The following is a 21,946-nucleotide window of genomic DNA, read 5'->3' on the forward strand; positions in this document are numbered from 1 at the left end:
GAAGCAATTTGAGAATTTAGAGAAAAATATAAGGAGAGATAAAGTACACGTCCATACTTTTAACTCAGACAAAAAATGACTGAGGTGGCTTAGCACCTGTGCAGGAATTCCCGCACATGCTTAGTAGAACTCAAAGCTCTATTAGTTTGGATAGAAATTCCATTTGGTGCCAACAGATATAACACCCACATGTAATGGATAATTCAGTCTGCTTAACAGAAAAAGGCCTTTATTCAATCCTTATCCTCTTTGACCTATCTGCTGCTTTTGATCCTGTTAGTCACCATTTACTCTGTTCTCAGATGGATTTCAGGACTCTGTCCTATCTTGCTTCTCTTCTTACCTCTCCAATTGCACTTTTAGTGCAATTGGATCCTCCTCTACTGCCATGCCACTATCAATTTGGTGTGCCTTGGGGTTCTGTCCTGGGCCATCTTCTCTCTCTATATTAATTCCCTTGGTGCTCTGATCTCCTTCCAGATGGCTTTCAGTACCATCTTTATAGTTACTCCCCCCAGATCTCTCTCTCTACACCAGAAATGTCATTGGGAAACCAGTCCCAATCTCAGTCTGCCTGGATGTTTTACTGCCACCTTAGTCCTTAAACTCAATATGGCCAACACAGAACTCTCTCTTTCCCCCCAAATCCACTTCCACCTTTTTCTATTTTTGTGGATAACAGTCATCTCCCAGACCTCGCAGCCTGTAACTTTGGGGATCATCTACTTCTCTCTTTCTTTCTCTCTCTATAAACATCCAAAACACTACTAAAATGAGTCATTTCTCCTCTATAACATTACCAAAATACATCCCTTCCTTTCTGAAAACACTAGCAGAACCCTTATCCATTATTTCATCAGCTCCCATTTAGACTGCTACAACCTGCTCCTCACAGATCTCTCAGTAAACTCTCTCTCTACTACAATCTATCCAAAATTCAGCTGTGTAATTTATCTTTCACCAGTACTGCTACTATATTGACTCCCTATTTCCTTACTCACCTACAAGAGCCTTTACTTTGCAGCGCTTCACACCTCTCCTCTCTTATGTCTCCCCTACACCCCTTTTTGTGAGCTCCACTCACTGGACAAGTCACTTATCTGTGCCCTTCACCACCATCGCCAACTTCTGACTGTGCTTTCCACTTTGCTGCACTGTATGCTGAAAATAGACTTCCTGAATCGGTGCATCATGCTCCCTTCTCCTGCCTTATTCAAATCCAATCTAAAAACTCACCTTGATGTTGCTTTTAAGTCTTAACTTCCTATTATCCTGCTCACAACTTTATTGATTTTAACTATTTCATTTTCTTAATAAATAAAACTCTCAAAGTCTCTTGTCCTGTATGTTTGTCCTGATTATATCGTATACTCTAGTGCCCAGGGATGGTCTCATATGAGGTTTTGTATAAGCTGCACACCCTGAGTAGTACTATAGAGGTGATAAATAGTAGAATTAAGTGTACGCAGGATGGCATCTCAAAATACAAGTAGAGGAAAGATGCTTAAACTACAGTACCATGAAGGAACATGGTAGTGCTCCAAAAAAGTAACCAGAAAATCTCTGGGTTGAATGGAGAAGTTTCTGATGCTATTTGTTGTTCCAGATACTAATTAGCAGAAACAACCACTGTCCTGTGATAAAGCGGCAGATTTCTCTCTCTTCTGTAAAGATGTACCCCACATCAAGATCAACTTTGTGAGTTAAACACTGAATCTGCCTGACTAGCAATGAAGTCTATAAAGAACAATTTAAGATAAGAACTACTATAGGGAGGCTATTGCTGCCCCCTCTAATACTAAGGACTTATTTCTGAAAGGCTTGTTCCCATTTTGTGCCTTGCAGGAAAAATATTCCAGTTACAAGATACCTGTAGACATCTCTTCCATGAGTTAAAAGTGAAAACCATATTGCACCCCTGCCTCAGTAACACTGATGAGTTTATGGTAGTTCAAAAAGAAGCAGGCAGTTTTTTGGGGGGCTAGGGAAGGAAGGGCTATGGCCTCCCAGCTGCTCCATTTCCCTTCTTTTACCATCATAACAACACACTTGTATACACAGATCCTTCATAATTATTATCATAAGAGGCAGCATCTGTTTATATCAGGGGTTCTTAATCTGGGGTCCATAAACCTGGAGCAAAACACACTGTGCATGTGCATTTTTTTGGTGAAGGGGGATCCATAGCTTTCATCAGATTCTCAAAGGGGTCCATGACCCCAAAAAAAGTTAACCACTGGTTTATTCTACTTCATGTCATCAGTCTGTGTACATAGGATAGAGGAAAGTATGATTAACACATGTTCATTCTGGTCAATATGTGAATACAAAAGTTTAATACTGAAAATGAATGGCAAAAGGCAATTCCATATGCCTCTTACTTGGGCAAACTGATCCTCTTGGGAAAGAGAAAGAGAAAGATGGAAAATGAGTTTATTTTTCTCCACAGAATATAAAAAACACTCAACAATTCTCATAATTCCTCTTTTAAATAGGTCTCTCTAAAACCTGGTGGGCACCCTTACCCCCACCCATTTCTTTCCTATGAATTATCATTAAACTCTATTCAAAAACAGCACTCCATTGAACAGTCTTTTGTAACCCCTCCAGGATGGGATGTCTCCTTTGTTCGTTAGCTGCCACTCTCAGTGCAGAAGCTATGGGGAACACATTCTCTAATCTCTGCCAGTACAAAGTGTTCAGGTTATGCACTCTGTTTGGGAGACAATGGCCATTTGGCTTTACAGTCATTTGTTTTTCATTTTACATTTTAGGGTGGGGGTATAGGTACCCTTTTTCATAATGAGCTTCAAACAGAATAAGTTTTTTAAAAACAGGTAGCGGTTATAATAGGCTGCAACCTCAGACGATCCCAAAGCGCTCAGCTCTTTTTCTCTTCTTTGCCTGAAAACAAGGAAAGGATGACAAAAAGGAACAGTTTCAGACAGGAGATCAGCACATGGAATTTATAAGAACCAAAAGAGGAAGACAACAGGAGCTGTAACAGCCTACCAGCAGAGGTGGTAACAGAATTTAAACATGCTTGGAAGAGATACAGAGATCAGTGGAAGTAACAGGGTTGCAAAGCTGAGTAAGAGACACCGAGGAGGGAAAGGGAGCTGGTGTTGGTTTAAATATGGCAAAATATTTACTCATCTATTCAAATGGTAAAATACCAGAGGGGAAGATGAATAGACCGGATAGGCCAAATTGGTCCTTATCTACTGTCATTTATTATGTCACTCTGCTGCATTCCTTATTTTACTGTGGCCATTATAGACATAGGCAGATCTATTAAAGTTACAGCACTATGTGCATCTTGTACAATATTAGCCAGCTTTTCTTAGCCCTGCTGTTTCTGTTCAGTGTATCCCTAGTTCTCCTTTCTTTTTTGCCTCAAGTCATGGATTTTTTTTTTAAACAAAATTGTGATTTTATTATCTAGTCAACTGTGGGTAATGTGCTTTGAAGTCCCTCTGGTGCCTCTTCAGCTGTTCATGCTGAATTCATTCTGTACCAAGGAGCAGTTTCCTTCCCCAAGGTCATTCTGCCATTTATGCTGTGTTCGCACTTTGGTTATAGTAAGAGGTGAAATCTCCTCCCCCAAGGTCATTCTTCTGTTTATGCAGTGTGCTTTTTTTTTTTTTTTTTTTTTTAAAGAGGCATCAGGACAGATTGCTGATTTCAGACAGCATCACAACAACCTACTTTACTCAAATCTGTAATCCTAACTATGACAAAGCAGGAGGAGCTTTAAAAAAGGTAATATATTTTTCTGCACCATCGAATAAAGGTGAATCAATAGAGTATTTTAATTGCACTCAAGGTAGCTGAAAACTTTTTATACTACTGATTATAATAGTTGTACAGATTTTTATTTAAGAATATTTGGATCATTTTTACTTTTGACAGAAGACATTTTCATCTGATAACAGGCTGCACTAATTGGACACTTTCTGAGTCTACAGAGGAGCTTGAAGAGTATTAATTTGTGATTAAAACATTGAAAAAGGATTCACACCTACCATCCCCCCCCCCCCCCAGGTAGTTAGGAAAGCACAGTGCCAACCAGCACACAAAACATGATTTACTGCCACACAAAAGCATGCAGAGCAAATATATGTCACCCCACCACCACCACTCCCCCCCACCCCAAGCTGTAGACTTCTATCAACTTACAAAAACTCTAACTGTTTAAACCCTTGGTGAGCAGAATTCAATGTTTTACGAGCAAACATACAAATATACATACAAAGCCTTAAAGCAGGTGATCTTGCTGCTGAAATAATCTGTTGATTTTGCTAAACATTAATTTAGCGTTTTTTGTGCTTTGGTTAAACAACTTCCCCCCCTCCCCCCTCAATCACTGGCAACATGTTCAGAATGGAGGTAACTGCTGAACAATGGTCACTTCAGAAGGATGGAAGTCCTCGGAGGCAGAAGGGAGTGCAGAAATTAGAAAGAGCAAAGGTTAACATGCTGCCATTCATGGAAAGGTGAAAGGAACACTAAAAATGCAGTTGACTTCTCCAGATATTTCGTTAGCCCATGCACCAGGACCTTATAAATCATAGGGTTTTTTTTAAGCAGGATAGAGTAGGAAACCAAAGGACTAAGTAAAATACAATATCATATAATCAAAACTCTTACAGGGAATGTGAGAGAATACATTCAAATACAAATAAATAAATTTGCTATCTCCACAGTCACAATTCCTAGTTAGAAATGTATATTATGCATTATGTATTTACAGATACCTCAACTAGGAATTACTGCTGCACAATCAGTTCATAATTTAAAAATAAAAGTAAAATAAAAGCTTCAGGGGCAATGACTCCTATAACCACTCCTCCCCCCACCCCAAAAAAAGAGAGTCAGTAATCTGGGTCACAAAGCTAAGGGGAAAATCCTATTGCTAGATATATGAATATAGAACAGGATGGTATAGGGGTGGGGGTCATACACATACACACATTTTACCTCTGTGTCTTCCGTGACTCCTGCTGAACTTGTTATGATGCCAAATCGCTCCTTCCGCTTCTTCAGCTTTTCGTCATCTTCACTCTACAAGAGGAACACTTCACAAGTGACTTTTTAAAAATTGTTTATTGAACAAAGAGAAAACATACATATCAGCTTATAATGTAAGTCATACTAATTGGAGGCAGTGCCCCTAGTGTTCCCCTTTTTTCCTGTGCAGGGCCAGACTAGATGCCTGGTCCACCTTAAATGCCTTAATGCTCTATGGGCGGGATCCTGCGGGGCAGGTGGGGCTCAGAGGGTGCAACCAGAGACTGGGGAATAAGAGCTGGGATCCAGGTGGGGATAACCCAACAAGGCCGGCGGAAGGCAGCTCCAGTGCTTAACACTGTCCAAACCTTGAGCTGAGACGAAGCAACACACTCGGGCCGATACAGTACAGTGTGCTCCGTTGGAGCGCACTGTTAACCCGCCATTGGACACACATTTTCCCTTATCCCTTATTCAGTAGGGGGCCGAAAACGCGCTTCCAATCCCCCGAAATTAATAGCGCCTACAACATGCAAATGCATTTTGATGGCCCTATTAGGTATTCCCGCGCGATTCAGAAAACAAAATGTGGAGCCAAGCCGCACATTTTGCTTTCAGAAATTAGCGCCTACCCAAAGGTAGGCGCTAATTTCTTTGGGGACCGGGAAAGTGCACAGAAAAGCAGTAAAAACTGTTTTTCTGTGCATCCTCCGACTTAATAACATGGCGATATTAAGTCGGAGGTCCCAAAACTTTCCAAAAGTTAAATAAATAAATGAAAAATTGAATTCGGCCTGCGGCTGTCGGGTCGAAAACCGGACGCTCAATTTTGCCGGCGTCCGGTTTCTGAGTCCATGGCTGTCAGTGGACTCGAGAACTGACGCCGGCAAAATTGAGCGTCGGCTGTCAATCCCGCTGACAGTCGCGGCTCCGGTCCAAAAGGCGGCGCACTAGTGTCCCTAGCACCTCCTTTTACCTGGTTTTACCACCGGGCCTAATTAGCATACTGAATCGAGCGCACAGGAGAGTGGCCTGTGAGCGCGCCGGGAGAGCGGGCATTCGCCCGCTCTCCCGCAGACTTTACTGAATCGGCTCGAATGTAAGTAAAGTGTATACACTGTCTGAGGAGAAGACAGTCCATGATTGTGCATGTGGAAGTTATAATAAAGAGTTCATGTTTTAAGAAGGCTGGAGTCAGTCTAGTTCGTCTTCTGGCCTATTGGAATCACCACTCGTTCCCACATATTGATGTCATACGTGGGATTTTTCTAAGCTTTGCACAGAAAAACCCCAACCTCCAAGAAAGTGTCCTTGTGGAGTGCAGGGAGTTGCAAAGAGGACTTGTGGCTCTAAAACTTCGTACAGCGTACAGGGAGTGCAGTAGTGCACAATGGTTTGTGAAAGTATGTGGCAGAAACTGCACTGAAGAGAAGAAAAAAAGACGTGAAAGTTAAATTTTCAGGTAGAGAGGAAACTGTGTGTGGGCCTGGTTGCAGGGTCAGCTGGGAAGTTTTAGGGTTGAACCAGCTAAAGAGAGAAGCCCTGCTGGGAGATAGACAGGGATTTAATAGTGAGCAAGTTATTGCTTGTCAAGCAAGTTTTTTTTGTTTTTTTTTTTGCTTTTTTGCCTTGAAAAGAAAAGTGAAAGAACACTGATGCAGCAGGACTATACTGAGCAGAGTGTGGCCCTGCAAGTTGCCAGTGTTGGCTGAGTGCGCTGTGTGTGGAGGCAGGGTGTGTCCCTTGTAGAAGGAAGCAAGCTACTCTGCAGTGCTAAAAACAAAACCTGGAATGAAGTACCATGGTACGGCAACACCAGGATGCAGCAGTCAGACAGCATGACAGAGGCCTTGATCCAGACTCTCCAGGAGGGAGATAAAAGGTTACAAGAAAACCTGGTAACGAGTCAGCATACTGGGGCCATCGTCAACTTCTGTGTGTGGTGGGGCCTCGCAGCCTTGTTAAAAAGTGGCGACGCAGAGGGTCCAGGATGGGGCACTACAAAATGGCAGTAGCTGGTTGCTCAACTACAAGAAATTTCAGCAGACATGATCCAGTGGGAGAAGGACCGGAAGCAAGCTGCCAAAGAGAATGCTAAGTTAGCGAGTGAGCTGAGAAAAATTCCTAGCCTGCCGGAAGCAAGGCTGGAGATTGGCACTACAGGGGGATCCTGGTGAAGACCCTTAGGGTGCCCAAACACTACCGGGAATCCAGGAATGGTTCCAGTGAGATGCTCAGAGAAGGGGACTGTGAAGAACCCTCAGAGAGAGGCCACAGAGAGCCCAGAGGACAGCAACACAGCTGCCCAGGAAAAGGCAGTAGCGTGAAGTTGGAAGTCGGCACTACAGGAGGTCCGGATGAAGACCCTCTAATTGTGCCCAAACACTACCGAGTGTCCAAAGACTGCTCCTATGAGAAGCCCAGAGACAGAGCGCATGAAAAAGAAAGTGAGAGATGCCATGGCAAGCCCAGAGGGTGGTGCTGCGGAAGAGCCAGCAACTGGCGTGGGTTAGTGGCCAGAGTGAAAAGAAGAGGAAACTGCGGAGAGCCCAGGAGGCAGTGCTGCGGAGAATCTAGAGGAAGAGTCCACAGAGAGCACAGAAGATGGCGCGCTGGAGACTCCAACTATGGAGAATATAGAGAAGCTAAGGATGGACTCTATACCAGAAGCCAAGAAGCGGGCGCAGCTAGTGATTGGGTAACCCCTCAGGCAGCTCCTGTGCGTAACACACTCCAAACCTTGAGCTGAGACGAAGCAACACACTGTAAGTAAAGTGTATACACTGTCTGAGGTGAAGACAGTCTACGATTGTGCATGTGTGAAGTTATAATAAAGAGTTACTGTTTTAAGAAGGCTGGAGTCAGTTTAGTTTGTCTCCAGGCTTGTGGGAATCACTGCTTGTTCCCACACCAATCAACAAAATCACATTATTTGATCTTTGAAGCATTTACAAGTCTTTGTCTAATTATTTATTATCTCCTATAAAGTACTCCTCCCTCACCCCCTCCCTTCTAGCCTACCCAAACTGCTTTTATTAAGGTACTCCATAGTAAGTTCTTTTTCACTCAGCACACAATTAAACTCTAGAATTTGTTGCCAGGGAATGTGGTTAGTGCAGTTAGTGTAGCTGTATTTAAAAAAGGATTGGATAAGTTCTTGGAGGAGAAGTCCATTAACTGCTATTAATTAAGTTGACCTAGAAAATAGCCACTGCTATTACTAGCATCAGTAGTTTTTGGGTACTTGTCAGGTTCTTATGGCTGGGATTGGCCACTGTTGGAAACAGGATGCTGGGCTTAATGGACCTTTGGTCTGACCCAGTATGGCATGTTATGTTCTTAGTCCTTTATTCAACCCATCCTACAAAAATTCCAGAATAAGCAGGATCTTAACTGAACAGAGGAACATCATGCTCCTCGCACCAGGCCTTAAATACTCTCCAAACCCACACATATGCCAAATAAGTGGAGAACGTCTGAGCGCAGAGCAAGGTAGCAATCACCACAGAAGAATATCCATGCTTCAACAAGCGAGTCCTCTCAAGGGCAAAACTGTAAGACATAAAAGAGCCAGATCCTCGTGAAGAACTGGCCCCTGTGCAACAGATTCATGTGCAGCAGAAGACAAAGGGGTTTCTCTACCAGAAGTCTCCGCAGATCCACAAACTTTGGACGCCTGGGCCAATCCAGAGCCACAAGGAGAAAGAGCTCCCTGTAGTCTTCGTTTCTGCGAATGACCCTGCCTACCTAAGGGCCACGGAGGAAAGGCATACAGCAACTCGTTTTCCAGCCAGGTCTGTACGAGAGCATTGACACCCAGGGACCATGGATCTTGCCAGCATCTGAAGAAGCGAGGAGCCTTCACATTGCGAGAAGTCACTAGCAGGTCTAGAGACGGAAGGCCCCAACGATCTACTAGCAGCTGAAACACTTCGGTGGACAATACCTACTCTCCAAGGTCCAGACTCTCCCTGCTGAGAAACACTGCTCTCACGTTGTCCTTTCCTGCGATGTGGGAAGCAGAGATCATCTGTAGATGTCTTTCCACCCATTCTATAAGTTGGTCTATTTCCCTAGCGATTGATGTAGGCCACTGTCGTTGCGTTGTCAGACATCACGCGGACCGCTCAGCCCTGTCATCTGTGGCTGAACTACAAGCATGCCAACTGGACCGCCCGTGCTTCCAGGCGATTGATACTCCAGAGGGCCTCTTCGGCCATCCAACAGCCCTGGGCTGCCAGTTCCTGACAGTGAGCACCCCAACTTTGGAGACTTGCATCTGTTGAGAGAACCAGCCAGTTCGGGGAAGGCAAGGAAACACCCCTGCTCAGATGAGCCTCCTGCAACCAATTCTGGAGGTGAGAACAGATTTCTATCAGCAAGAGGAAACGAACCAAATAGTCCTGAGACTGCAGGTTCCAACGAGACCGCAGTGAGCACTGAAGAGGATACATATGCGCCCTCACCCATGGCACCACTTTCAGGGTTGCCATCAAACCAAGTACCCGTAGACACCCACTGACGTACCTGGGACATCAAATTCTGGATCCGTGCATCCGGCAGAAAAATCTTGCCCTGCCTTATGTCGAACCAAACTCCCAGATACTCCAAAGACTGAAGGCTGGAGACTGCTCTTGGCCCGGTTCACCAACCAACCGAGCTTCTATAAAAAGATCACCTTGTTGGTCACCAGGATGCTCTCTTTTGAAGACTTGGCTTGAATCAGCCAGTCGACCAAGTATGGGTGTACCAGGATCCCATCTCTCCTCAACACTGCCGCTATGACCACCATAACCTTGGAAAATGTTCTGGGGGCAGTGTCTAGATCAAAGGGCAGTGCCTGAAATTGATAACGGCGACCCAGCACTGCAAAGCGCAGAAAACGGATGGGAATATGAAAGCAGGCCTCTGACAGATCCAGGGAGGTCAGAAACTCTCGACTGCACGGCCAGTATCATAAAGCGCAAGGTTTCCACACGAAAATGAGTCACCCACAGATGCCAGTTGATACTCTTGAGATCCAGGATAGGATGAAAAGAACCCTCCTTCTTGGGTACAATAAAATAAATGGAATAGCGTCCCGTATTTTCCTGAGACGTAGGCACAGGAACTACAGCCCTCAGCTGGAGGATCCTTAGAAGTTTAGACTCCACTGCCTGTTTCTTCCGAGGTGAGTTTCAAGGAAACACCATGAACATGTCCCAAGGAATGCCAAGAAACTCCACTCCTTCCTGTAGCACTTCCAGAACCCATTGATCCAATGCGATCTCAACCCACCTCTGATAAAAGAGATAGGCATCCCCTTAACTCCACTTGCTGAAGGTGGGTCGGAAAACCTTCATTGGGAAGCTCGGGATGATCCGCCACCCCAGCCCGCTCCTCTCTTGGACTGTCAGGGATGAAAGGACTGAGACCTCCCAAAAGGCCAAGTCCTCTGAAATGTTGAGTTACTGACAGGATGAAAATGCTTGGAACCCCTGAGTCGATCCCTCATAGAAAAGGGGCGCATAAAAAGCTGCTTAATACTGCGCACACAGACATCATGTAGAGGGCAGAAGAACACGCACAGAAGTGCACGAAAACACCACCGCGGCCTACCAGGCAGCTCGCAGGCCAAAAGCCTTACTGCGGGGCCTAGACCATCGCAGTCACAGTCGCTCAACCCGCCAGGCCGCCCAGGTCCCCTAACTCCAACAGGAGCAGGAATGAATGTTGGGACAGTGCGCCAAGCACGGAGTCCAGAGAAAGTCCTAAAAACTCCTCTAACTGTGTCTGTTGCTAAAGGTAAAACTTTTTTTCCTTTGAAAACTTACCCAAGCTCAGCTCTTACTGGCTGAGTACAAAAATGATCTTGGGCTGCAGGGGACAGGGCAACTGCAGTCACCTCTGCACTCGGCCTCCTGCACCCACTGCCTTTCAGCCATACAAGCAGCTAAGGCCACACCGGGAACAGGCTACTGGACCAAGGCACACATATGAGGGACCATGGAAATCACCTCAGGAATTTTCAACTGATATCACTGCAGGAAAGCGGGGCTTTCGTTTCCTCAATTGAAAATTCTCCTTCCAAAATTTACAGAAATTCCCATAGGGAGATGTATATTCACCATGTGCTGGAGATGGATAATAGTGGCAGGCTGGAGTCACTAAAGGAGTATATATACTGTGACGTCAGCTTGCTCCGTCTCCATCTGCTGGCAGGGGAGCATAACCCACTGGTCTTGAGTCCATCTGTCTACATGCTAGGAAATAATGGTTTATGGACTTTTCCTCTAGAAACTTGTCCAGACCTCTTTTCAACCCAGTTATGCCTCAATACATTCTCTAAAAAAAAAAATAACAAAATACCTTATCCAATTTCTTTAAAATGTATTACTTGTTAGTATTATGGCATGTCCCTTAGTCTTAGTAAAATAGGTAAATAAACATTCCCTATTTACCTGTTTTACCCCACTCATGATTTGATGTGCCCTTGTAGTCATCTCCAAGCTAAAGAGCCCTAACCTATTTAGACTTTCTTCACAGGAGAGTTATTCCATTCTCTTTATTTTTTGTTGCCCTTCTCAGTTCCTTTTCTAGCTTCGCTATATCTTTTTTTAAATGGGGCGACCAGAACTGCACACAGTACTCAAGGTATGGTCATACCATAGATTGATAGTGGCATTATAATATTTTCTCTGTATATTTTCCAGTAATTCCTAACATTCTATTTGTTTTTTTGACCAACACAGCACACTGAACTGAGGTCGCTATGTATTGTTCACAATGACACAAATCTCCTTTTTCCTGGGTGGTGATTCCTAATATGGAATCCAGCATTGTGTACCTATAAGGATCATTTTTCCCTAGGTGCATCACTTCATACTTGTGCATACTGAATTTCCTCTGCTACTTAGATGCCCAGTTCCCCAGTCTCACAAGGTCATTCTGCCTTTCCTCACAGTCTGTTTATGTTTTAACAACTTTGATTAATTTTGTGTCATCTGCAAGTTTGACCATCTCATTCATAGCTCCCTTTTCCAGATCATTTATGTAAATGTTAAACAGCACTGAGCCTAGTTCAGATCCTTCAGACATTCTGCTATTTGCTTCTCCACTGGGAAAACTGACCATTTAGGCCAACTGTTTCCTGTCTTAACCAGTTACCATGATTTTTTTAATTCCCTGAGCAGTCATGATAGACTTAGTAAAATACCTTCTTAAAATCCAGAAAAACATATAGCCAGTCAATATTGTGTATTTACACCTTCAAAAAAATTATAGTTTATTGGTAAGGCAAGAACTCTCTTTGCTGAATCCATATTAGCTCTTCCCCAGTAAGTCATGTCTAGCCATATGAATAGTAATTCTGTTCTTAAGAATAGCTGTTACTATTTTTCTCTGCACCAATGTCAGTCTATAGTTTCTTGGATGATCAAAAGTTCATTGTCTTACAGTTATGTAATAAGACAGGATAACATATAAGTAGCCAGTGGTCACTAGCAGTGTTGTATTTTATTAGGATATGTACAGGAATTATCCCTATCATTCCATACTATACATTGAAACCTCACTATAGGGAACTTGTATTACAGTGTATGCCTTTAAATAACAGTAACATAGCAGATGACAGCAAATAAGGAACCAACTGTCTCATCCATGCTGCACTAAAATGTCTGAAAGAGGAGGATATATCTCTTTTACTGAACCTCCCAACCCTATTCTTACCACTGTACTCTATTTGACCCAAAGATGTCAAAATTCTATCACAGTTTTGACCTCCAACACATCTGCTGGTAGGCTACTCCAGGCATTCACCATTCTCTATAAAATAGTATTTCCTTAAAGTTCCCCTCCTTCCAGCTTCATAGTATGACTCTGTGCCCTTCTAGTTCATTTTCTCTGTTATACTGCAACTTCCTGTAATTTAGTGAAGCCTGTTAAACATTTGAATGTTTCTAACATATCATATCTCTCCTTCTGTGAATATGTTTTGAGTGTTTTTAGCTTCTGTGTAAGACTGTGTCCCAGGCCCTATATCATTTTATTAGCAATTGTCTGAACATTTTCTCCATATCCTTACAAAAAGTACTCTTCAGGACTGAACAATATTCAAGGTAGAGTTCACTAGTAAGCTACACAAGGAATATACTACCTTCTTTTTTTCCAGCTGATATCTCTACTTATATGCTCAATCATACTGTTAGCTTTTCCTGCTACTTTATTGCATTGCCTGGCAATCTTCAGGTCAACTCAGAATTACTCTTTGGTCTCTTTACTATTTAACAATTTCCAGTTCTTGTCCTGTTTGGTATAGGATGATGGATTTTTGCATCCTAATGCATAATTTTTCACTTTTTTTTTTTTTTTTGGCTTTGAAGCAGTTTGCAAACATTTGGCTATTCTTCAGTTTTTTTCAAGACATTTTTTTCACCCCTCCTGGTGTTACAAAATAAATCCCTTAAATCCCACCACAAAGTCACTAATAAGATCATACCAACCAGAGCCTTAACCAGGCAATGTGGCGCTAATGGCTAAGTGAGAAACTGTGCCCTCACCCATTACATGACACCATGATTTTGGAAACTCAAATGTTTGTACAGCAATGCCCACGACCAGTGAAAGGGTATTAGGCACCCTAGGAAAACCTTACAGTCAGGCACCCTTCCTGCCCCAATGAAACCCTCCTTATACACAATAAAAAATTACGCATTTACAACAGTTTTTACATGAAAAAGGACATTCAAAGTACAGTCTAAGGTAAAAATATCACTTACAATGGAGAAATTACTTACCTGATAATTTCATTTTCCTTAGTGCAGACAGATGGCCTCAGGACCAATGGGTATAGTGTACTCCTGATAGCAGTTGGAGACGGATCAGATTTCAATCTGACGTCAGCCCTAGTACATATACCCCTGCAGGAAGCGCAGCTCTTCGGTATTCTCCTCGAAAAGCAATTGTGGATATATGTGTGACTGAATAACTTGATTAACTTGGTTAACTTGAACTGGTTGATATGGTTATAGCTGGAGACCACCACTGCACTCAACCGAGAAACGCCGACACCCGGTAGGTATGGGTGTTCTAATTAGAGGGAAGCTTGGCTTATCAGTGTTTGTCTTGCTCTCAGAGATTGCCCCCGATGTTTCCGTGATTGTCGGCAGCCAGGGGCGGGATGCTGAGTCCATCTGTCTACACCAGTGGTCCCCAACCCAGTCCTGGGGGCCCACCAGCCAGTCGGGTTTTCAGGATATCCACAATGAATATGCATGAGAGAAAATTTACATGTTATGGAAGATATCCCTTTATGGAAGCAGTGCATGCAAATTTTCTCTCATGCATACTCATTGTGGATATCCTGAAAACCCGACTGGCTGGTGGGCCCCCAGGACAGGGTTAGGGACCACTGGTCTACACTAAGGAAAACGAAATTATCAGGTAAATAATTTCTCCATTTCCTAGCGTGTAGCAGATGGACTCAGGACCAATGGGATGTATAAAAGCTACTCCCGAACCGGGTGGGAGGCTGCCCATGGCCCACTTAGTACTGCCCTTGCGAATGCTGTGTCCTCCTGAGCCTGAATATCCAGGCGGTAGAACCTAGAGAATGTGTGGATGGAGGACCATGTCGCCGCCCTGCAGATCTCGGCGGGTGACATCCACTTGGTTTCCGCCCAGGACACTGCCTGGGCTCTAGTGGAATGGGCCTTGACTTGTAGAGGTGGAGGCTTGTCTGCCTCTATGTAGGTCGCCGATTACTTCTTTGATCCAGCAGGATATGGTTGCCTGCGAGGGCCGCTTCCCCTTGTTTCTTCCCGCTGTGAAGGACGAATAGGTGGTCCGTCTTTCGTACGGATTCCGTCCTTTCCAGTTAAGGTGGCGAAGGCGGCGAGATTCTTCCGAGTCCTTATGCTCGTCTGGCAATGGCAGTGAGATGATTTGGTTTAGATGGAAGTGAGAAACCACTTTTGGGAGGAAAGAGGGGACCGTACGTAGCTGTATGGATCCCGGTGTGAACCTGAGGAACGATCCTCGACAGTAGAGTGCTTGAAGCTCGGAGATGCGACGGGCCGAACAGAATGCCACTAGAAATGCAGTCTTTAATGTTAGTAGTCGGAGGGACAGACCGTGGATAGGTCTGAATGAGGTTCCCGCTAGGAAGTCTAGGACTAGATTGAGATTCCATAGAGGCACCGGCCACTTTAGGGGTGGTTGGATCTGTTTGACCCCTTTCAGGAAGCGGGCGACGTCCAGGTGAGAGGCTAGGCTGCCGCCCTCCATCTTGGCTCTGTAGCATGCCGACACAGCCACCTGCACCTTGATGGAGTTGAGAGACAACCCCTTCTGTAAGCCGTTCTGCAAGAATTCCAGAATCGTGGGAATTTTGACTGTCTGCAGGAGGATGTCGCGGTCTTCACACCAGGCTTCGAATATTCTCTATATCCTTATGTATGTTAGAGATGTGGAAAACTTGCGAGCTCGGAGCAGGGTTCAATCACTGCCCCCGAGGATCCGCTCTTCTTCAGGCGAGTCCTCTCAATGGCAAGATCATAAGAGAGAATAGAGTTGGGTCTTCGTGGAGGATCAGGCCTTGTTGGAGCAGATCCCTGAGCGGAGGTAGAAGGAGAGGGCTCCCTGTCAGTAGTCTTCGCATGTCTGCGTACCACAGCCTTCTTGGCCAATCCAGGGCCACTAGAAGTACTGGTATCCTGTGGTGTTCTATCTTGCGGATGATCCCGCCCAGTATCGGCCACGGAGGGAAGGCGCATAGCAGGATTTCCTGTGGCCAGGCCTGGACGAGGGCATCGATCCCTTGGGATTGTGGTTCCCGTCTGCGACTGAAGAAGTTGGGAACTTGTGTATTGGACCGGGTTGCCAGGAGGTCCATGGCTGGTGTTCCCCAGCGGTTTACTATCAACTGGAAGGCTGTGGCCGACAGCCTCCATTCCCTGGGTCTAGACTTTCTCTGATGAGGTAGTCTGCAGTGACGGTGTCTTTTTCCGCAATGTGGGTGGCGGAGATCTCTCGTAGGTTTGATTCCACCCATGACATTTGGGGGTCTATTTCCAGGCACACCTGTTGGCTCCTGGTTTCTCCCTGGCGGTTGATGTAGGCAACTGTTGTGACGTTGTCCAACATGACTCTGACGGATTCGCCCGGAGTCTGTGACTGAACCGTAGGCAGGCTAGTCTGACTGCCCATGCTTCCATCAGTTGATATTCCAACTTGATTCTTCCTTGTCCCATTGTCCCTGGGTGGTCAGTTCCTGGCAGTGGGCTCCCCACCCTCGTAGGCTTGCATCCGTGGTGAGAAGGGTCCAGGTCAGCGGGGACAGCCTTACTCCCTTGCTCAGATGGTCTTCTTGTAGCCACCATTGTAGCTGGGTTTGAACTTCCTCCGGGAGCCGGAGGCAGACGGCATAATTCTGGGACATCGGATTCCATCGTGATAGTAGGGAACGCTGTAGGGGCCGCATGTGAGCTCTTGCCCATGGGATCACTTCCAGTGTGGATGACATGAGGCAGAGGACTTGGAGGTAGTTCCACACCTTGGGGTGAAGACTGCTTAACAGGTTTCGCAATAGGTTCATCAGTTTTGTTCACCTTGTAGGAGTTAGGATGACCTTGTCCTTTCTGGTGTCGAACTGCAGGTATTCCAGAGATTGGGAGGGTTGCAGACAGCTCTTGTTCGTGTTGACCACCCACCTGAGGTTCTCCAATAGAGTTTTGACTCTGGTGGTCGCCTGATGACTTTCCTCTGGGGATTTTGCCCTGATCAGCCAATCGTCCAGATATGGGTATAAGAGGATTCCTTCTTTCCTCAGCGTCGCCACCACTACCACCATGATTTTAATGAATGTTCGGGGCGCTGTGGCTAGCCCGAAGAGTAGTGCCCGGAACTGGTAGTGGTGGTCCAGGATCGCGAAGCACAGAAAACGCTGATGCTCGTGGTGGACCTGGATGTGCAGGTAGGCTTCTGACAGATCCAGGGATGTGAGGAATTCTCCTGGCTGTATCGCCCTTATGACAAGCATAGGGCTTCCATGCGGAAGCGAGGGGCCCTCAGGTGACTGTTGATGGACTTGAGGTCCAGGATGGGTTGGAACGCACCCTCTTTCTTGGGAACGGTAAAATAAATGGAATAGTGCCCAGTATTTTGTTGTTGCGTGGGCACTGGCGTTATGGCCTTTAAGGCAAGCAATTTGGTCAGTGTGGTTTCCACTGCCGTTCTCTTGGAAGGGTCGTGGCAGGGAGATTTCACAAATTTGTCCGGAGGGATGAGGTGGAAGTCCAGATAATATCCCTCTCGGATGATGGTTCGGACCCACTTGCTCGAAGTTATCTCGACACATCTTTGATAGAATAGGGCAAGCCTGCCCCCTATGGCTTCTTCCTGTGGATGGGGCCGGCTGATTTTCATTGTGGGGTGCGGTTGGGGCCTGGACCAGAGCCGGAGCCCCTTTTGTTGTGCTTGTTCCGAAAGGACTGGCCCCTGCCTGCGGGGCGAGATGCTTGATATGTACTCTTGGATGGTTTGAAGCGCTGTGATCCCCTGCCCTTAGATGTTCAAGGGAGGGGCGCTGGCTTCTCTTGTTCTTGTCCTCTGGTAGCCGCGATAGTGGGGATTCGCCTCATTTGTCGGCTAACTTCTCCAGTTCGCTTCCGAACAGGAGGGCTCCCTTAAAGGGCATTCTCGTGAGTCTCATCTTGGACGTCGCGATGGCTGACCAGCTTTGAAGCCAGAGTTGTCTTCTGGCTGCCACAACGGATGAAACACCCCTGGCTGTGGTGCGTACCAGGTCGGAGGTCGCATCCATGAGGAATGAAACTGCTGGTTCTAGTGCTTTGGGCGCGTGTCACCACGGCACAGCAGGCCACGATCTGTAGTGACACAGCTGAAACGTCAAATGACTGTTTGAGGATGGATTCCAGATGTCTGTCCTGGGCATCCTTGAGTGCCGCTCCTCCCTAGACTGGGATGGTAGTGCGCTTTGCAACTGCGCAGACTATGGCATCTACTTTGGGGAAATGCCAGGAGATCTTTAACAGCGGGGTCCAGTGGATCCCCCCCCCCCCCCTGAACGTGGCCTCCGGACACTCCCATTCCAGGTCAATCAGCTGTTGGACGGCTTGTAGCAAAGGAAAATGGCGGGAGGTTTGGCGGAGTCCCTCTAGGAGGGGGTTCGTCTTAGGTTCCCCTGTGGCACTTGTGCCTGGGATAGTGATCTCTTTCAAGCTGTGCGCCACGAGGTCTGAAAGCTCGTCTTTGGCGAATAATTGCCTCATGGTTTGGTAAGGTTCCGTTCCTGGAGGGATTTCATCTTCCTCCAGGGAGTCTTGATCCTCGTCCAAGGTGTCTCCAATGCTGGGGCTTTTGTGCGGGCGAGGCACTTCTCTGGGTTTAGAGGGTCCCGGGATGTTAGGTTCCTCTGGGGGAGGCTGTGGCATCGGGGGCGCCGGTTGCATGTGGACAAAGTATGTAGGCCTTTGAAGAATTCTACCCAGGATAAAGATGCAGGGTCTAAATTGAGAGGCACTGTGTTTCCGGGGAGCCCCGTTTGAAGGAGGCTCCCACTGGGGGTATCGAGGTCCGGTGTACTGTCGGTGGATCTGAATCCCAGTACCGGCTGGGGAGGACCTTGGGCTGGATCACCCAGGACCTCCTCGCACTGTATACACAAGGCCACAGCCTCTTCGTACTGCGCAGCTCTAATGTGGCATGCTGGACAGAGGCCCTGAGCCTTGAGCTTCTTGTCCAGTGGTGCCATGGCTTGTATACGTAGGATTGCAGAAACCTCCGGTCTGCACGTTCAAGACTATGCTGGGAGGCTTAGTTGTGCGCTCCAGGTGCGCCTAATTTGTGCATGTAGGTCAAATGCATGCTCAAGAAGCTGCGCGCGCCGCTGTGTGCACGGGGTTTACTTATGTGTCCAGCACAGTAAAGTGTGCGGCTGAGCACCCTTGTGCGCGTCGCTGTGCGTCCTGCACTTATGCGCGTACCGGTGTGCACACGAGATTTTGTGCGTATGGCTCTGTGCGCACGGATTGAGTCAGTGGACAGGGCACGATCAGGAGAAAATGGCGACTGTGACCACCCAAGCAATATGGCAACCACCTCGGAGGGTCTCCACGTGGGAGGACCCTCGTATCGGACTGGGGTCTAGCCCGGAAAAGGCTGATCAACCTGGTGGCACTGACGCTGGCTGGCGATCTGTGCGGCTCTTCGAGCCTTGGAGACCGGAGACTTTTAGGAAGTTTTCTACCTTACTTGTCTCGGCGTTTCCCGGTCTCGTTCCGGGCGGTCTCCGGCTGCGGGGGGAGAGGGAAAAGTACCTTCACCGCCACGCTCGAAGTTGCACCCACTGCTTTCAGCCGTGCCCGATGTTGGGAGCTAAGTCCACGCAGGGAACCGGCTGCTGGACAGAGGCTTACCTCTGAGGGATCGCGGAAATCACCTCAGGAATTCTCAACTGGGGGAGGGACCCATAGGTATCACCGCAGGAGAGCGGGGCTCGTCTGTAGAGGTAAGATTTCTTCCTGTTTTGGATTTCTTTGGTTAGAATACTCCAACGCTGTGGAAGCGTGTATAGAGTCCCGAACTGCTATGGAGACAGAAAATACTAAGGAGCATGGCGTCCTGCAGGGGTATATGTACTAGGGCTGTCGTCAGATTGAAATCTGATCAGTCTCCAACTGCTATCAGGAGCACACTATACCCATTGGTCCTGAGTCCATCTGTTACATGCTAGGAAATATGTATATTATATTTACATGCACTGCTGTACTGCCAACCAGAAAACCCTACAAAAAAGCATGTGACATGTGAATCTCATTATGGTATTAGGCCTACTGCAATGCATCTTGGACATGGGCATGAGAGAGCCACGAGAAAACAGAATTACGAGAAAACAGAATTACAATGCAATAAACTTTCTATATCAAAAATAGACTAACTGCCAGCACTCAAACAGCAACAACTCTACATATGAAAGTTAATACTGCAAAGATTACACTAGGCCTAAAACAGTAATACCTCCTCTATTAGGAAAACAGATCTTTACATAGAAACTACACTATTGGAATACATCACTTCAGTCTCACATGCAAAATACATAGACCCTCATATACAGAATAAAGATACCATAAAATAGAAATAGAAATGTACAGACAAAAACGGAACTGAAAACTGCAACAAGCCAAATTCTATATGTACTGCAGCAATGGAAAAACAGAAGTATTACCATTCCTCATAAAACAAAATTAGTACAACCATATCAATAAAAAGAATAATTCAAAACTAATGAATAGAACAACATTTAATAACACCGGTAAACAAATTCTGGGAACATTTTGTTTCCTCCACAACCTTTGGTGAAACAAGTAGATTTTAATAAGCTCATCACAAATATACATTTATTATGTCTGTATCACGTACCGTTTGCCAGAAAAGTGTGATACACATTAAGCATTGTTACGTGTCTGTAGTGGCATAAGCTATAATGCAATGTTGGCACCAGAAAACAAAACTAAAAATGTTTTGCCGCAGATTTTCGTTTGTAATCACTGTCCGATGCTTTGCGGATGAGAGTCCAACAATAGTCACCCAGCATGGAGGGGTTCCACTTGCCTTGATATCGTTTCTCCATTTTGACAATGCCTTGATGAAACCTTTCACCATGTTAGTCACAGCGCCAAGGTTGTCTGGGAAGAAGTTCAAGTGGGAATGAAGAAAATGTATCTTCAATGACATGTTGCACTTCATCAATTTTTATGCCTGAAGCAGATTTTCAACCTGTTCGACATAGTCCGCTGCCTTATAGTTGCCTAGAAAGTTACAAACGACATTCTTGAAGGCTGTCCTCGTAACAAGTTCTGTACTTTGCAGAAGACCATCAAAGTGGCTGTCCATCACAACTCGGATTTGTGGACCAACGAAAACACCTTCTTTTATCTTGGTGTCATTTATGCGTGGAAACATTTGCCTCAAATAATCAAAGGCTTTACTTTGCTTGTTCGTTGCCTTAATGAAGTTTTTCCATCGGCCCAAGTTTGATGTGCAAAGGTGGAAGAAATATCTTACTTGGATTCACCAATGGGCTGTGCGTAACATTCTTCTGCCCTGGAACCAACTTCTTGCAGAGAGGCCAGACTTTTCTGATGTAATGCGAATCTCTTGCTCGACTGTCCCACTCACAAAGGAAGCAACAATACTTGGTGTAACCAAGCTGCAGACCCAGTAGAATTGCACTTACCTTGAAATCAACACACAAATTCCAATTGTACCTCGAATACTCAATGTGGTTCAGCAGTAGCTGCATGTTCTCATACATTTCTTTCATATGAAAGACATGTCCGACAGGTATTGATGGGCAGATATTGCCATTGTGCAGCAAAACAGCCTTCAAACTTAAGATTGATGAATCAATAAACAGTTGCCATTCTGTTGGGTTGTGGTCACATGCAAGCACACAAAACAATCCATTGATGTCACAGCAAAAAGTCAGACTGTCTACTTGGTTGAAATATTTTGTCAAATCTTCTCACTGGCACATGGCAGCGCTAAGGCGCTCCTCGGCAGTGGCACCTATGGCCACATTTGTCATAAGGCATGCTACGGCTCCGATACTGACATGAACTAGCCTCAGCACAAGCCATGGGGTAGCCCTTAGATCACTTTACCTTCAACATTCCTTGAATATTTACATTAAAGAGAACTGTGATCTGCTTGGGCTATAGTTATGTGTTGCGAGAAAGGCAGTAGTAACAAAATTGTGAACTAAAAGTTTTCCATTTTCACATCACTATGAAATCCAAGCATTACCAGCAGAATAGTACATATGACATTTGTTAGATCTTCAAACACTCCAACAGTTAAAAAACTATAATCACAGCAATCTCTTTAAATAAAACACAACTCCTATCTTTACCTAATAAGGCATGAACAACACAGTACC

At 45.6% G+C, this 21,946-nt stretch overlaps 1 protein-coding gene across 1 annotated transcript in view; it reads right to left on the reverse strand.

Moving 5' to 3' along the window:
• Positions 1-2,416: 2,416 nt before the first annotated feature.
• SARNP (SAP domain containing ribonucleoprotein) overlaps positions 2,417-21,946 on the reverse strand; it is a 214,069-nt gene continuing 194,539 nt past the window's right edge. Inside the window, exons 10-11 of the mRNA XM_029594794.1 lie at positions 4,981-5,064; positions 2,417-2,904 (exon numbers count right to left, since the gene is read on the reverse strand). Of these exons, the coding sequence (XP_029450654.1) occupies positions 2,863-2,904; positions 4,981-5,064 (126 nt within the window). The 3' untranslated portion in view covers positions 2,417-2,862. The remainder of the gene's footprint in view (positions 2,905-4,980; positions 5,065-21,946) is intronic.

Source organism: Rhinatrema bivittatum, chromosome 3 (genome assembly GCF_901001135.1).
Source record: "Rhinatrema bivittatum chromosome 3, aRhiBiv1.1, whole genome shotgun sequence".
In the NCBI taxonomy this organism is placed as follows: domain Eukaryota; kingdom Metazoa; phylum Chordata; class Amphibia; order Gymnophiona; family Rhinatrematidae; genus Rhinatrema; species Rhinatrema bivittatum.